At 46.9% G+C, this 18,212-nt stretch overlaps 1 protein-coding gene across 3 annotated transcripts in view; it reads left to right on the forward strand.

The window, feature by feature from the left end:
• The first annotated feature begins 5,885 nt into the window (after positions 1 to 5,885).
• Positions 5,886 to 18,212, forward strand: part of MCF2 (MCF.2 cell line derived transforming sequence) — a 77,596-nt gene continuing 65,269 nt past the window's right edge. Inside the window, exons 1-3 of one of the 3 annotated variants that reach the window (XM_080990061.1) lie at positions 5,886 to 6,391; positions 15,139 to 15,207; positions 16,052 to 16,166. In XM_080990061.1, coding sequence (XP_080846187.1) covers positions 6,268 to 6,391; positions 15,139 to 15,207; positions 16,052 to 16,166 — 308 coding nt within the window. In that variant the 5' untranslated portion in view covers positions 5,886 to 6,267. Of the gene's footprint in view, positions 6,392 to 15,138; positions 15,208 to 16,051; positions 16,167 to 18,212 lie in introns of those variants that run through there. The other 2 variants (XM_080990060.1, XM_080990063.1) reach the window with 2 other exon arrangements.

The following is an 18,212-nucleotide window of genomic DNA, read 5'->3' on the forward strand; positions in this document are numbered from 1 at the left end:
CGGGTTTCGCCGCTCGGACATGTGAGGGCGCTCAAAATGACATCATGCGCATGCGTGGAAGCGGCAAAACGCAACCCGCACAGACGTGTGTTACGTTCGCTTCAGGATGCGAACGGGGCTCTGGAACGGATCCCGTTCACATCCAGAGGTACCACTGTATACGACCTGAGCATAGGATGGGCTCGCAGCATTAACACTCTAGCAGATCTTGCTTCCCCCACAAATCTCTAGGGCTGCTCCTTCCATCTGCTGCCAGAGCTTTGGGATTTAGCCCATGCAGCATGTCAAGCCATCCAGCTCACCCCAAAACTCACACACTAACTCTAGCTACAGTTTGCCTACTGTTCTTCTGGCTATTGTTCTTCTGCTTACAAGTTGATGTTACCTCCAACAAAGGGAAGGTGGTGGGCAAATGCCTACCATTTCCTGGAGAGCAGGATCACCCTAGTGGTTGCTATGGAAACACAGCTCACTCTTTAAGATGCTGCGGATGCCATTAGCCTCACAGATAAAGCCATAGCCTCCCCAAGAAGTGAAGTTACAGTGAATCAGGCATTCTCCATAGTGGCTGAAAAAGGTTCCTGGCCTTAGGTGGAGAACAAAGGAAGCTTTCTGTCCATCTCATGTCAGCCACCCAAAGGTAACTGGGGGCTAGAACGAGAATGGCTGTAAGCAGCTGAGTTTTATTTTCTTATTTAATTTATATGCCACCCTCTGCAAGGAGCTAAAGTGGCCTTGCACATCTCCCCCCTGCCTCACTTCATCCTCACAAGGACCCCACAAGGTAAGTTAGGCTGTCAGTTACATGACTAGCCCAAGCAAGCAACATGGCTGAGCAGGGATTTGCACCCTGGTCTTCCAAGCTCCTAGTCCAATGCTCTAACCCCGTGGTTCCCAATGTGGGGGCACACGCCCCACAGGGGGGCAATTTGAGAACGAGTTATCCACAGTCAACGGCCTTTTAGGCTTCCTCCACATGAATTGAGGGGGGTGTCACTGAATAAGAATTATATGTCACGGGGTGGGGTGGGGGTGGGCATTAGGATTTTAGAGGTGGGGCATGGTTAAAAAAAAAAGGTTGGGAACCACTGCTCTAACCACTTTAAGGAGAGTGGGTATGCAGGGCTGGAAAGACTTTCATGATTACGTATTTTCAACATCAAATCTATTAACCCGCCCTTCACCATCAAGCCGGGCTTACAGAAATTTAAAAATTTAAATTTCCCTTTTAACCCACGCGCATTTAAAACAGCTCGCAGTCGAGGCGGGCGGGGAGCAGAGGGGGAGTGAAGCAGTTAAAAGCAAATAGAAATAGACGGAGTCGCAGGAAAAAGGTGTGTGCCCTGGTCCCGAGTCAGAGCTTCGCGTGCATGTCTGGCCAGCCTGTTAAGGTCCAGCGCTTACTTCGGAGTAGACGACTTAGAAACAGCGGAGGGGGGGCTACTGCGGAGCAACATGCGGGGGGATTCGCCTGCGCCTCTGGCGACCAACTCCCCTTTCGCAGCCCCAGCAGCTCACCTGGCGGGGAGCGGGCGAACCCGAACGCAGACAGCACCTTCCTCGCACATCTCGCCGAAGCACAAAAGACGCCGCTGCTTCCCCCGCCCCTCGGGCCGTTTTCTATTGGTCCGCGGGTGACGTAGGCTCGCAGTCCCCGCCCACAAGTTGGACCGTAGTAATGGCTAAGGGGGCGGGGGGGCGGGCGAATCGATCTCAGGCGCCTGGGCGGGGGGAGGCGATGAGACAAAGAGTGCCCGATCCTGTATAAAGGACCAGAGGGAGTTTCGAGGGATTCGAGCCTCCTTCTTATCTCTCGGGAAATGAGTGAAAAGGAAGGGGGAATACTCCCCTGGCTTCCCCCTTCGCCTTGTTTCCCAAGGGCCGTGGTGGTGCTAGGGTTAAAAAGGTCCCTTCGTTCTTTCCCCCCCTCCTCTCCGTCGTCTCTCTTCGGTGGAGTCGGCCCGGCAGGGAAGCCGCTTGCTGATTGGCTGGAGCGGATTCTCAGCCTTGCGAGCGCGTTGATTAAATGCGTGCCCTTTAAAGCGCTGGTGTTCTTCGCGGAAGAAGCTGCGAAGCCTCCTTCCTTTACCCCTTTTTGATTGAGAGCAGGGCCGGATTTACGTATAAGCTAGACAAGCTGTAGCTCAGCGCCCCACTCTCTTGGGGCCCCCAAAAAAATTTGAAGGGAAAAACACCTGGATGTACATTTCCAAAATAAAAAATAAAAAAATAAAACCCAGCCCATCTAATCTTTGTATTCTCTGTATTTTTCACAGGGTTAGTCTAAGCACAACCAAACTTTTGTGTTTGATCCCTGTTTGTGTAAATATTCATTTAAACATTCCCATTGTTTCTGAACCATAGTTTTAGATTTATGCCTTATTATATCCGCCAGTTTTGCTAACTCCAGATACTCACATAGTTTACTTAACCATTCCCTTTTTGTTGGGATGTTATTTCCTTTCCAGTAACTGGCCACCAAAGTTCTCGCTGCTGTTGTTGCGTATAGGAATATGTTAATTTTATCTTTGGGGATATCCTTACTCAAAGTTCATAATAAGTATGCTTCTGCCCTTTTGTTATATGAAACCTTTATTAATTTTGTAATTTCTTCATGGATCATTTCCCAGAATTTTTTGAGCTCTGAACATGTCCACCACATATGGTATAGAGTGCCCTTCATCTTATTGCATTTCCAACATTTATTACTAATCGATCTATTCATTTTTGCTAGTCTGTCTGGTGCCATATACCATCTGTGGTGCATCTTCATATAATTCTCTCTTATTGAATTGCAGGCCGTAAAATTTATGTTTCCCCCCAAAACTTTTCCAATCTTCCATATCAATTGTATATCCTAGATCCCATTCCCACTTTAGCATATTCTCTCCTTTTACTTCTTGGTCTATTAAACTATACAGTTTCAAAAGTGTTTTTTGATTATTTTGTAATACCTCTCTTTCTAATTTTGATGTTTTATTCCCAAATCCCCTAATTTTTATATCTTTCTCATATGTAGCCTTAAGTTGGAAATATTCTAGCCAATTTAAATTATCATTCTTGATCTTATTTCTTCCTTTTCTTTATCTTCTTCTTGTTGCTGTTCTTTTCTTTTATATTTTACCTTTCATTTCTTTTCTTTTTTGTGAATATTGTTTTGTAGAGGTGCAAATAATTGTAAATATGAGAAGAGGTAAAATGTTTTCTAATTTTCTATTGGTTACATGTATTTTCCTTTTTTTTGGTATATTTGTATTTTTTTTTTGTACTCAATAAAATTAGTAATAAATAAATAAATAAATAAAGCTCATCACATGTCCATCTCCTCGTCCCACTTGGCGGCGTCAGGCAACTTCATGTTTTGTCACATGAAATCAAGGAACATGGAGGCCTGCAGTAACCGGCCCAGACTCTGGAAGTGCCGTGTATGGTAGGCGAGACTCCACAGCTGCTTTGATCCCTTCGTATTGCAAGAGGCTCTCTGGCGTCTCATGCTTGAGGAGGGTTTCCACCACTGCCTGAGCCTCGAGGTAGTTCTGCGAGTTTGTGTTCCACGTGATGGAAAACTTCAACACAGCCTCCGGAAGAAGGGGTTTGGGGAAGACACGTCAGGAAGGAGTGCAAGTTGCAGGCAGCGTGGCCACCTTGAACCAACACACCTCTCTTGCGAAGCGTGGCCAGGTCTGGGCACACATCTGACCTGTGCCTTTCTTCAAGGCAGGGAAGCAGATCCAACATCCCTCCCCACCTAGTAGAAACCATTAATGATGGGAGGGGTGACTGGGTTTATTCCCAGTCTTGCAGGAATGGGTTTTATAATATTTATAAAAGTACAACAACAAGAACAATATGTATTATAATGTTTGCTCTAGTATTACAGAGCTGGTGGAGCTAATTTGAGGCTGTGTATACACCATACAAAGGGACACGGGTAGCGCTGTGGGTTAAACCACAGAGCCTATGACTTGCCAATCAGAAGGTTGGCGGTTTGAATCCCCGCTACGGGGTGAGCTCCCGTTGCTCGGTCCCTAGTCGTGCCTACCTAGCAGTTCGAAAGCATGCCAAGTGCAAGTAGATAAATAGGTACCGCTCCGTGCACTGCTCTGGTTTGCCAGAAGCGGCTTAGTCATGCTGGCCACATGACCCGGAAGCTGTACGCCGGCTCCCTCGGCCAATAAAGCGAGATGAGCGCCGCAACCCCAGAATCTTTCATGACTGGACCTAATGGTCAGGGGTCCCTTTACCTTTTTTTACACACCATACATTAAAAGCATTATCGCTTCTCCCGTGTAAGAATCCTGGGAACTATAGATTACCCGTCTACCGCATAGCTACAATTTGTAGCACCCTTTACAAACTGCAATTCCCAGGATTCTTTGGGAGAAATGTGCTTTTAATGCCTGTTTTTCCTGCAGCAGGCATGCTCAGCTACCCCTCTGGAAGCTCAATCCCACAGAAAGCTGTGACGGCCACCAACTTGGATGGTTTTATGCAGGAAAGGCTATCAATGGCCATTAGGCACGATGGCTATGCTCTACCTCCACAGTCAGTGGCAGTAACCTTTGTGAATAGTAGTTGCTGGAAGATGCAGGAAGGGAATACAGAATGCTCTTGTTTCCACAGGCCTCTGGTTGGCCACTGTGAGAACAGGATGCTGGACTAGACAGGCCAATGTGGCCTCATCCAGCAGGCACTTCTTATGTCCTTACGTGGTTCAAGGGTAGAGATTATGAGAAGGCATCTTCCAAAGCAATCCCACCCCAGCATCTCCTGGTGGGGCTGGGAGCGCTCCCTCTGCGCTTCAGAGGCTTCGCGTTGCTATCGCTGAAGCCAAGGAGCCTGCATTCGATCCATAGGACGCACACACATTTCCCCTTAATTTTTGGAGGGGGAAAAGTGCGTCCTATAGAGCGAAAAATACAGTATATCCAAAACCAATGTAAGGGTGAGAAAAACATAAATTTTACAGCGTGTGACCTATTAAGGGAGAACTACATAAAAATTCATCATAGATGGTAATTAACTCCTGACAGATTGTCAAAAATGAATAAAATGAACAACAATAAATGCTGGAAATGTAATAGGACAAAAGGCACGTTATACCACATGTGGTGGACTTGCTCAAAGATTAAAACCTTTTGCGACATGATCCATGACGAGATAAAAAAATTGATAAGGGCATCACACAATAAAAAGGCAGAGGCATATCTATTAGGAATTCTTGATAAAGATATCCCAAAGGATAAAACTAACATATTCTTATACAGTGGTACCTCAGGTTAAGTACTTAATTCGTTCTGGAGGTCTGTACTTAACCTGAAACTGTTCTTAACCTGAAGCACCACTTTAGCTAAAAGGGGCCTCCTGCTGCTGCCGCGCCGCCGGAGCACGATTTCTGTTCTCATCCTGAAGCAAAGTTCTTAACCTGAAGCACTATTTCTGGGTTAGCAGAGTCTGTAACCTGAAGTGTATGTAACCTGAGGTACCACTGTACATGACAACAGCGGCAAGAGTTTTGATTGCTAGCTATTGGAAAAAGGATAGCATTCCAACAAAAAGAGAATGGCTGGGGAAACGGACCTCCGGAACGAATTAAGTACTTAACCCGAGGTACCACTGTACATGAAAAGAATGTGTGCTTTTATTTAAAATGCATCTCTGGGATATTTGTGGGGCATAGGAATTCGTTCATCCGCCCCCCCAAAAATATAGTCCAGCCCCCCACTGGGTCTGAGGGACAGTGGACCAGCCCCCTGCTGAAAAAGTTTGCTGACCCCTGGCTTAGGGCCTCATCAAACCTAAATCCGGCCCTGCTCACAGGGTTGTTGTGGGGATACTAAATGAGGAAGGGCGGACCATGCACGCCACATGGAGCTCCTTGGAGGAAAAGGCGGGGGGTTGATGCAGTGCATTTAAATAAATAAAACAAGCCTTCGGGAAAAAGAAGCTCAGAGCGAGGCGGACCCGAAGCACGGGTGCCCAAAGCAGCTGCCGGGCAGAAACTCATCCAGGCGCTCCGCCCAGCCCGTGCGCCCTCCTCTCCAGGGCGCGAAGGTCCTTGCGCCTCGCCGTCGTGGAGAGACTTCGCGGGCCGCCGAGGCAAGAGAGCGCCGAGCTGGGGCGCTGCGCTCTTCCTGTCTCCCGATCGCCGGGAAGGGAAGGAGGGAGCTGGAGCCGGGAGCGCCCCGGGAAGAACTCCTCGGCGGAGGCGGGCTATGGAGGGCGCAGCCTCCGTCTCCTCCGGCCGGGAGTAGCCGCCGAGCCGGCATGGCCCTGTCCGGCTCTTCGCCGGAGCTGCGCCTGCCGCTGACTCGGATCTCCGAGGCGGAGATGGAGCTCTACTACCGGCTCCTGCGAGCCGCAGTCAGGGCCGAGTCCTTGGCCGCCGCCGGTAAGTCGCCGCCTCTGGCCGGGCAGCAACAGCAGCTGCAATGCAGCGAGGGTCGGGGGCGGGTGTCCTCCCTCTGCCCGCCCCGCTTCCATTTCTACCGGCGATCTCCCTCTCTCCCTCTTCCCCCCCTCCGTCCTCGTCAAGGCACAGAAGTTACCCCGCGACGGGGAGGTGGGGGAGTTACAGAGGGGCTTCTCACGGACCCCCTCTTCCCTCCTAAAGATGGGCTGCATCGCTACAGCATTCAATCTGCTAATAATAACATTTTGGGGGATGGACGCATGAGGGTTGCCAACTGACCTGTCTTGCGTCTTAAAGAAGGGTCGAGTTGCAAAAATCAGCAGGTGCACCGGTGCCCTTCCCCACTCAGGCCCCTTCGCTCCATCGAGATAACCGTGGTTTCCTCCTGCTGTTGCATGCAGAGCAGGTGAGGGCAACTGAGAAGTTGACAATGCTATGTATTCACTGGTGGGGCTTCTTTCTGTGCAAATCTACAGGTGTTGGAGCCTTGGAGGGAGGAGCAGCTTCCATTCTGATGGATGCAGAGTGCTGTGAACAGAAAGGGATGAGGGACTTTAGGCCTAGCAGCCAAATGTGGCCCCCAAGCCACTCAGACTGGCCCTGGACCACCCTTTTTAATAGCCATGCTCTGTGCACCTTCTTTGAGTTTTCTCTAGCTAGAATGTGACCTTGAACTGGAACCTAGGAACACAAACTCCTCATACTGAGTCAGAAACATTGGGCCATCTAGCTCAGTATTGCCTACACTGACGGGCAGCAGGATTTCAGACAGGTTTTTCTCCCAGCTCTACCTGGACATGCTGGGAAGATGCTGCTGTTGCTGGTGGTGGTAGTGGGTGGGTGGGTGTGTAAACTAGCCTACTCTGCTAAGGATAATAGTAGTAGTAGTAGTAGTAGTAGTAATACAATGGTACCTCAAGTTACATACACTTCAGGTTACAGACTCCACTAACCCAGAAATAGTACCTCGGGTTAAGAACTTTGCTTCAGGATGAGAACAGAAATCGGGCTCCAGCGGCGCAGCAGCAGCAGGAGGCCCCATTAGCTAAAGTGGTGCTTCAGGTTAAGAACAGTTTCAGGTTAAGAACGGACCTCCGGAACGAATTAAGTACATAACCAGAGGTACCACTGTAATAATAATAATAATAATAATAATAAGGTGTACAAATGTAAAACTTACATTTGTTGTCCTTCCCACTTTTTTTCTGGTTCCACCCAGCGCTGGCAAGTGGCCCTTTGAAAGTTGCCAAAAAGGGAATGTGATTGTTAATGTTCTTCTCCCACCATGACACCTTAGCATTTTAGGAATTTGAAAGTCCTGAAGCAAGTAGTGTATCTTACTCATTCAGTGACTACCTTTGCTGATAGATCATTCTGGGAACTGGGTAGGGATGGGTGGTCTAGGGACGTCTTGCATCCAAAGTGGCCCACAGCTCCCAACTCCTTCAGTAGCCCTCTTTCACTACCAGCAGATGAATGGATTTGGCCCAGAGGCTGATAGTTCCCAACTCCCTTCTCATTCCAACGTTTGCTCTGCGGTGGCGGGGGGGGGGGGGCTTGCAAAATCTCCAGCAGTCATCACTGACTTTGGGAATTAAGGATGTGTGTGTTCCTGTGCAAGTGAGAAGTTTGGGGGACCCTGGGCCTTGACTATGTGTGCAACCATTGGTGTGCAACCTTGCTGGGGGTTCAGTCTTCAATGCCATCTTCATGTTCAGTTGGGAATGACCCCCCCCCCCGCCACCTGAAACCCTAGAGAGCCACTGACAGTGTAGATCTGGGGTGGGCTGCTGGTCCATAGGTCACTCTTGACCTGTCTGGGGTCCTGTTTGGCCCATGAGGCCATTAACCTCCCACCCACACCCATTTGTCAATCAGCTGACATCATTGGGTCACATCAGTTGATGGATGGGAGGCAGGGGTTTAATGCAGCTTGGTGCATCTTCTCCAGTGTACAGTATTACCTGCAGTGAGCACACTGGGGAAGCAGACCACTCACCCCATGAATTAACTCTGACAGGTAGGAGGGACCATTCGCTTATGGTGTCACCATGATCTCAGGTGGCAGGTCCCATCCAGCTGCCAAAGTGGATCCACTGATCCGCTGGGCCAGAAAGGCTCCTCATCCCTGGTGTAGTTGTTTGGTGTACTAATGGTCTGAGTTGGATTGAATGAAGCAGCTACCTGTGTACTGCACTGGGGCTGCAGCTAGGTGGTTGAGAGGGCCCAGGTTCAATTCTCAACATCTCCAAGTAGGGCTGGTACATATCCCCTTCCTGAAACTCTCTGCCAGTCACTGTTGACTGAGCTGCTAACTCCCTCCGCAGTCCACGGTTGTGAACTGATTCATACACGCATGTGAGTGCGTCATGTGAATGTGTGAACAGACTTGTGTTGGTTACTGGGAGTTGGGGTCCCCTAACATCTTGAGGGTCACAGGCTCCCCACCCATCCTCTAAGGAGAGATCTGCTTGCAGCCATCAAAACAGTACTCTGATCATGGGTGGCTTTGGGGAATCTCCCTGGGAGTCTGTAGCAATTAACCTGAAGCAGCAACATTGACCTTAAAAGCAGGTGAATCAAGCTGCTGGAAATGCTGGGGCTTGTCCTGGAGCAGGTGTGGCAGTGAGACATGTAAACTGCTAGAGCAGGTGACTTGTCAGGCTGCATCCTTCTTGGTGGGAGAAAGGATGCTGTGCTGGAACTTGGGCAATTGCGAAAGGATGTAATGCAAGCAGCTATCGACAAGAACTGGGTTTTTACTCTAGCAAACAGCAGCTGAGTGAGGTTTGTCCAGAGGCTGTACTATTCTGCTGCAGGTGCTGGCTTGCATCGTGAAATGCTCATCCGCCACACAACGTTTTCCTGCATGGAGGAGAAAAGCAACAACAGTTCACCACAGGCTTCCTTGCTTTCTATCATGCAATTGTATGAGCTCTCGAGTCTGGTGTGATGCTGTCTGCCAGACACAGGTCTGCCACTTCAGCTGCTGTTTGTAAGAAGGAGGCTTTCGTGCAGGGAGGGGGAATCGCCACTCCTCTGGCCCTGGGAGGATTCCCACCATGACCCTATTCCTCCTCAGCTTCCTGGTGGCAGGCATGAGGTCTTGACCTGGCTCACTGTACTATTCAGGAGCAAATTTAGTTGGGGTTTCCTAACCATGAAAGTCGAGAAATGATGTTATCTCTGTGTGTGTTTTGAACATTCTGAACTATTGTATAAATATTATTCTGTTTATGGTAAAACTGACCTAATTTTAGATGTAGACATAGTAATAATAACAATTTTTCTTATTGTGTTTTTTGCACTATCAGGAATGGGGAACCTTAGATCTAGAGGACAAGTACAGTCCTCCGAGTCTCACTCTCTGGCCCTTAGAAGCCTCCTGGGGCCACACCCCTCATCCTTCTTGCTTCAAACCCTCCCTGAGTGTTTTTGCCTGGGTGGAATGTGTCTTTGAACTCTCATAATGATAAGGCTTGCCTTTAAGAAAAATACAGAAATAGGTGTGCTGAGTGTTGTCAGGAGCCAAGTGGGCAGTAAATCACACTGTGCAAGTTGGAATTAACTCTTCATTAGCAAAAACATGATCTTCACAGATTTATCAGAGTGCCAGCAGCTCAACCCTGGTTGGTTTTGTCCCATGTATCAGTTGCTGAGACTGAAATCTCCCCACTCCCCAGCTGCCTAAGTCCTCTCCTCTGCCTGGCACCACCACTGCTACCTTTTAGGTGTCTGCTGAAACCAATTTTGCTTTTCTGGGCGTTTCAATGACTAATGCTGTCTTTGAGAGCCAGTGTGGTATAGTGGTTCAGAGCGGTGGACTCATAATCTGGGGAACCGGGTTCGCGCCTCCGCTCCTCCACATGCAGCTGCTGGGTGACCTTGGGCCAGTCACACTTCTCTGAAGTCTCTCAGCCCCACTCACCTCACAAAGTGTTTGTTGTGGGGAAGGAAGGGAAAGGAGAATGTTAGCCACTTTGAGACTCCTTCGGGTAGTGATAAAGCGGAATATCAAATCCAAACTCTTCTTCTTCTTTTATTACTGCCAATTGTGTTTTTATAGCTGCGGAGGACTGCATGATTGGTCATTTAAAATGCTGCTTCTTGAATATTTTATTTAGTTATATTTATCACTACATCTGTATTCCACCCAATAAACAAGGCAAAGTTTTGCTTTTCGTTTGTTGTTTTTGTGTTCAAATTACACTTTGCTGCTTTGGAAGCCTGTCTCTATCCTAAAAAGTGTTTTTAAAAATAATTGTAAACACATTTGATTTAATACCCTAGTATGCATACACTCTGTCCAGATTTAGACTGCTCCATATGGAAATATGTGATTTCTTGTAGTCCTACCTTTTTAAATCCCCCCCCCATCTTCCAGATTGCCCTTCTAGATTATTTTGTCTCTCCACACACCCTGCCCCACTGCAAAAAAATATTTTATCCAAAGCTCATAGCTGTGCATCCTATTAAAAATAGATGCTTCAGATGCCGTTACAGAGCTTTCAGAATATAGGGCAACAACGTCCCAAAAGGCTTTGGATGCTTTCGTAAGCTGGAGAGAGTATCTCCAGGAGAGAGATGCAGATTGAAAGAGCAATACAGGACGTTTAAAACCCTACACATGTCACACCAGCATTAACTGGTGTGGTGGGTCCCAGCGTCCTAATTGTTTACTGTAATAATTATAAAAAGTGACAGCAGGTGTGTGTTGGGTAGAAAGATTTGTTTTGGATTGTAAATGGGGAAGTAGGGAATGCCATTTAATTCCATGGTCCCTGTATATCTGCTTTTATTGCTAGTGTGTTTTAGGATCATTTCTTCATTTCAAATGTTTGGATCCTTTGGCTTCCAGGAATAGGATTTTATGGTTCTCTGAAGAGTCCCCGCTGTCACCCTTAACAGCCCAAAAGGAAACAGGACTAATAATAATAATAATAATAATAATAATAATAATAATTTTTATTTATACCCCGCCCTCCCTGGCCAAAACCGGGCTCAGAGCAGCTAACATGAAACATATAACACATTAACATAAAATCAGGCAATCAATTAAAATACATCCTAAAATCAGATCAGGATCAGAATAAAATCCAATCAGATGGCAACCTGCAGATTAGGGTTGGGGACCTTAAATGCTCACCAGGCCCAACTGTTTGTGCTGAACTTCTATTAGCCTGTGAGAAAAATTGGAAGGCCACTTTCATGCAAGTTCTTATGAAAGGGGAGAGGGAGTCAGACTGAACCCCAACCAAAGGCCTGGCGGAACAGCTCCGTAGGGCTGGGCTCTGCTGTTAAATTATGAGATTCTACTTTGGCAGAAATTCCACACCCTTTCACAAAATGGCTATTTAAGCACCAAAGATTGGAAGCTTTTCCAAGATTCTTTTTTGTGCTTGTAGGAACCTACTGTGCCTTTGTCCCAATGTTGTTATTTTCATGCACTGGGGAATTTAGTGCCACTTTTACGCAGACACACACCCTTTGTGTTGCAGAAATCCCTTCTGGGACGTTGTGTACCTTCACCCCGAAATGAGATCCTCTTCCTCCAAAGAACGTTTGGTCTGTGATCAAATCTTGCATGAATGACCAGGGATTGCTTTGCAACAGCCAGCCACAATCATCACCATTTTTCAAAGGAGAAAATGACCATCTTAGAATCATAGAATTGTGGAGTTAGAAAGGGCCATGAGGGTCATCTAGGCCAACCCCCTGCAATGCAGCAATCTTTTCCCCAACCCGGGACTTGAACCCACGACTTTTATAATTAAGAGGCTCTGAGCAACTGAGACATCATCTTGGATGGCCTTCTGTCAGGAGTTCTTTTGCTCCCTCCATTGCAGGGGGTTGGACGAAATGATCCTCATGGTCTCTTCCAACTCCACAGTTTTATGATTCGTCACTTCAGGGCTCTCTTGCCAGGATTTGAAAGGAGGACTTTCCTGGCTCGTGTTTAGTTTATTTCCTACACCACTTTGCTCCAGCTAGAAAAGGCCCTTGTTAGAGGAAACAGTCTCCTCTGCTTGTGCCTGGATGTGGCTCAGCTGCCCTCAGCTGAGTCTTGGTGTCACTTTACTCCCTGGCTCTTATCCTTTCCATCTTTTTGTGCTTCTGCTTTTTCCGTTTGTGCTTCTGCATTGTTAGGAGTGTGCTCACATTTCTGCTTCATATTTACCGTACCTTGGCATGATGAAATGGAAACATCCCCATGAACAGAGGAGAAAACCCATGGGAAAGGTAGATAAGATAAGGGATGACTACTCTGTGTTAACGGCACCATGACTATCCAGATGTGCAAACAAGGGAGTGAGATGGATTTCCCCCTTAACAGTGAAGTGCTGCTTCTGATCCACTGTAATTTAGGCTGCATTCACAAAGCAGTTTATTCAATTTCCCTGACATTTCCCTGATTGTTAACTTCTGCATTATGTTTGAGCTTTCACATGATGTAGAAGACAGAAAACTATTGGAACATAGTGCATGTTTAGTGATCATTTCCATGTAAAGTGACAAATTTGGGGTGGTATACTGGCATACAATACTTTCCTGTTGTTTTCGTGGGGAATCATGGGGGCTTTGCCTTTAAATGAGAACTGAATCGAATTTCTCATATCCCTGGTTGTGAGAAAACATGATTTGTGACATTGCACAATGCATTTAATGATCAACAGGGTACCTCTGTTGAGGCATCAGCTTCATCTTCCAATTCCCTGGCTTTGTGGAGCCTCTCCCCCTCCCTGCCACATAGGGATGTCTTGTAACCCCTCCAGTTCTTCCATGGCTTCTTTCCTCCCATTCCACAAGTGGCATCAATTTTATTCTTTCCAACCAAAGAGGTAGCTAATCTCGGCCAATAATGGAAATCCAGTTTGACTTGCTTTAATTAAGAGCCTTCCTCCTTCAGGCTGGAAAGCCATTAGAGGATTAGAGGAAATTTGGGACATATAATTACAGATCTTATTTTGCAGCCCAAAGCCACTACTGCAAGGGAGCTTTAGTGGTAGATACACCCAACTGTTTTCGGATTGGCCGTGCTATTTTAAAACAGAAAATGCGTTAATGCACGTAAAGATTCTGGTCTGTTGCAACATATACAGAGTTGGACCATTGGTCCACCTATCTCAGTATTGTCCTTACAGACCGGCAGCAGCTTGCCAGGGCTTCAGAGCAGGGACAGTTGTAGGGGAACCTGGAGATGTTGGAGATTGAACCTGGGAACTTCTGCTTGAAAGGCATTTGCTCTGGTCTGCAGGCTTTCCCCTAAAATAGGAGCAGGAAGCTGTGATACTGCCCATCTTGCTCTATCACTCACTGGTGGCAGCCCCCCAATACCTCTCAAAAAAAGATGTTGCAGAGCTGGAAAAGGTTCACAAAAGAACAGCCCCGACCAGCATGGTCAGTAGTTGGGTATGCTGAGAATTGCAGAAAGATTCAGATGCCAGTGTAGTCGACTTCCATACATATATTTGGGGTGTGGCTGGGGAAAGACCATCTTGCCTTCCGCTGGCCCTGGCAATGAAGCCTGGGGAAGACGTTAAAGTACGGCATGCTCAGTTTCCTTCCCACGCACGGTAAATCTTCACAAGAACCCTGAAAGGTACGTTGGCCAGAGGCAACTGATCTGAGGTTATCCAATGAGATTTCTAGGGATTTGGGCTGCCTGGGTCTAAGCTCAAATTTCTAGTCATTGGGCTGTGTTCACAATTGGGATTGTGTTCCACAAAGAGCAGTTGATTGGTATCGAGAAGAGTAATGAGTTTTTTAGGCGGCTAGACAGGTGTGTAGTATACCTGCTGTTTGCAAATGGTGTGGGCAGTTCTGGTGAGGGGCAGGGAAGATAAATAACAGGCCTCACTGAATCAGCCCTCCTTAAAAGGGCATTAATTACTGCACATGCTGTATCTGTGACTCAAGAACATCACCTACTCTATAACCTTTTGCTGACCCTGTTCTTTCCCCGGTCTTGTTGTTTATAAAACCCAGGCTCAAAGTTTTAGCCCTCTGAAAGGATTTGTTGTGGGCTGCCTGCCTGCCTGCCTGCAGGTAGCTGTTTGCAGAACACTGACGGTCCGAAAGGAAGGAGGGCAAAAATCGTACCTCCTGGCCCTGCCTTGACTCATCTAGATGTTTTTCAAGCTGTGAACACATCTAGATGTGTACAGTACATAAGTTATGTGAACAATCTGGGATCCTGCAAAATGCAGGGTTGTTGATGGTGCAGAGTTGCCCCAGCTCTGTTCACAGGTTGAATGAACTCGAGGTTGTGTAGATGGACCTACTCTGGAGTGACTTACAGATGTCAGCGATGAGACAGTTCCTTCCTTCAGGCTGACAATCCAAAACAATACACAACACAAAAGGAAAATGGATTGGGAGGGAGAAATGCAAACTCAGACACGCTTCCTTAATTACAGAGTTCTTGGAATGGCCAGCTGGAATGGGGGAGATATCACAGAGAGGATGATATCCTATTCCATCAGGAGTCCTTTTCTATAAGGAGATGCTAGTGTTTGAGCCTTGGACCGTCTGCATCCAAAGCAGGTACTCTGCCAATGAGCTATGACTCTCCCACACGGAGGATATAGAAAGGGAAGAGCAGGCATTTGAGTCGATGGGTGATGGAGATGCAGGAAGGAGAAGCCTGGAGAAAGTGGGATATAGATGTGACAGGTTCAAGCTACGCAATGATTAAGCCATGCATTTCATGATCCTTTTTTCGCCAGAGTCATCTCTTCCAACACGTGCAAAGGACATTGCTGAGGACTTGAAGAAAGAATTTGCATTTCTTTCCGGTGAGTATGGCAAACTCTTCTTTGTGTCCCAAACATTTTTTTTAAGTGTGATATAAATAGACAAAATTAAAGTAAACCCCACCCCACATTGCTGGGACCAGTTTGAGACTGAACATGGGCTCTGCTGGGACCAGGGCTGGACAGTGCAGTTTAAGACGGAAGTGAAAAGCAAGTCCACAGCAGTTAGCATAATAAATAAGGGCTCCATTTAGGTTAGTTTCATGGTCACATAGTAGTGTAGTTGGACCCCTTCATGATAGTCACAGCCATGCCCCCTTCAAAAAGTATTCAATAATGTTATCAATATATGGTAATAATAATTAGAGATGCAGTTCAACAACCAGTGCGGATCTGCATTTGTTGCCCTTCAGCTAGAGCTATGCACGTACACGGGCAAATGATTAGGAGTGCTCCAGTGTCTTATTTCAGAGTGACTTGAGTTCTGTTTTCCTTGAAGTCCCATTGCACATAAGCCCCTTGCATTCTCAGTGTTCCTAAACACTTAGCTTTGGAGCATGCAGAACAACTCCTCCTGGTCGTTCTCCCCATGTTCTTTCTCCAGAAGGGCCCTTGGAGACAGTTCTCAGGGGCTGACTCATCTCTTTCATTCCAGATGAGCTCCAAGTAGCACCCAGGGTGAGAAGACTCCTTCTTTGTGGTGAAAAGGTCTTCTTGCATACTGATTGGGCAGCTTTAAGTTGCTGGAGACAGTGAACCTGCTGCAGAAATAGTAATGGTTCTTTGACTGTGACCCTGCCTCCCCCAGCAGGCACATGTGTTGAATGGCTTAGCAGCTGGTTTAGGATGTCTGCTTATTCCCACCCACCCCTCTCTTCCAAACTAGGTGGAAGAGGGAAAGACAACGGCTGGATCATAACATTTCCTGAAAATTCCAATTTCAACCAAATGCCTGAAGAGGTTGTGACAAAAGTTTTGAGCTACTTAACTCGGATTCCAAGGTACCCATATTTCACTCTAGTGGGTGCTGCGCTGTTACATCAGCTTGATATTGTTATAGATTTAAGGGTGGGGGGACTCCCCTAAACCCTATAAATTACCAAATGCTAGTATTTTGATTATTTGGGACATGAAGTGAGAATGCAAGCTGCAGAAGAATTCCTGTGGCTGAGCTATGTTCCTCAAGGAACAATACAGATCAATTGAGGAACATTAACAATGGGACCCGGGTGGCACTGTGGTCTAAACCACTGACCCTTGGGCTTGCCGATCAGAAGGTCGGCGGTTCGAATCCCCACGACGGGGTGAGCTCCTGTTGCTCGGTCCCAGCTCCTGCCAACCTAGCAGTTCGAAAGCATGCCAAAAAGTGCAAGTAGATTAATAGGTAAACGGCATTTCCATGTGCTGCTCTGGTGTCGCTGTTCTGTTACGCCAGAAGCGGCTTAGTCATGCTGGCCACATGACCCGGAAAAACTGTCTGCGGAGTGGACAAACGTCTGCTCCCTCGGCCAGTAAAGCAAGATGAGCGCCACAACCCCAGAGTTGTTTGTGACTGGACTTAACTGTCAGGGGTCCCTTTACCTTTTAACAATACAAGAGAGGGCCTTCCCCCTTGCCCTGAGGTGTGAACAGAGACTGGGGATTTGGAAGGTTGCCAGGGTGACTGTTCTGGGAGCAAGGAGGAGGAAGAGGAGCTGAGATCAATCCTGGGCAGGTTGCCTGAAGGTTGCCTGCACTGCTGTGGGGGTACCAGCCCCTCTTGAAAGGGCCAGGCTGTAAGATCTGGACTCCCTCCATGCAGACTGAAGGTGCAAATAGGTGAATAAACAAACCATATTTCTTAAAGCCACGGCATTTCTCCACCAGGTCTTCCTTAGGCTGAGAGACAGAGGCTGGCTTAGCCTACCTCACAAGGTTGTTGCAAGGATGAAAGGTATATATTCGTGGAGGGGGCATGCAGACTACTGTGGCGCACTGGAGAATCAGCATAATAAAAAAGCAGATAGTTGCCTGTTGCTTACTTTGACAAACTATGTCAGCGCCAGAATCATAAACAGCAGTGTTGCTGCATCAGTAATCAAGACAGAAAACTTGCAGCTTTTTTTATGGGGGGGGGGGGGCACGGCATAGCTATGTATTAGGAGCATGTTTTGCAAATACAATTCCCAGCATCTCCAGTTGGAAAAAAAAATCTGGTGGAAAGTAATAACTGAGCTATGTTCCCTGAGGTTTAGAAACTTGGCAAAGGGCAGGCGGCTGTTTAAAAATGAAACAGAGATTCTGTGCATCCTTCCCTTAAATGTGTGCTAGATTTAAAAACAGCAATGCATACGCACAATCCTGGAGGTCCAAATAACAGCATATATATCATGTTCACTAGTTTCATTTGCAAATGAATTTGTTGTTTGTTGCAAATGTTTGTTCTGGAACCTAATAATTAAACACTTGTTGGTTTAATTCACCTGTGTCAACCTTCAACACTGTGCTGCCAGGAAGTAAGGAGAACTGGGGAAAGGAAAAGAAAAAACGTTAACTGTGATCAAGTTACTAATAAAATAAATCAGTCTACCTTGATACCTGCCCAGCAGGTTGGGTTGTATATTCAGTGCAGTAGTGAGGTGCTCAGAACTTTGTTTTACGGGCAGGAGGCTCACTTTTGGACTTAATGGTTTTATGTCTCTCTAGAGGGCAATGTGTATTTCTTCCCTTACTTGACCTGAGTCTCCTGTTTCAATGGGATTGTTTTAGCACATATTTTAATTGCAGATGTTTTCTATTTCTTTTTTTTTTTAATTAATGGGATTCCCCCACCCACCCCTTTTGTATCTTAGTGGTTGACGTTTATATTTGAATGTTTGTGTAATTGGTTATTTGTCCTCGTAAGCTGCTTAGAAGCTTATTGCGGCATTAAGTGGTATATAAATTAATAAACAGTAATACTTGCGGTCAGTCTGGCATTTTACCACACTTGGGGATCCTCCTGCTCAGTGGTGCCCTGGATGTTTGCCCAAAAAATCCTAACTTGATGGCACCACTCTTTGTTGGAG

This window comes from Podarcis pityusensis (assembly GCF_964106645.2).
Source record: "Podarcis pityusensis genome assembly, chromosome: Z".
NCBI lineage: Eukaryota > Metazoa > Chordata > Lepidosauria > Squamata > Lacertidae > Podarcis > Podarcis pityusensis.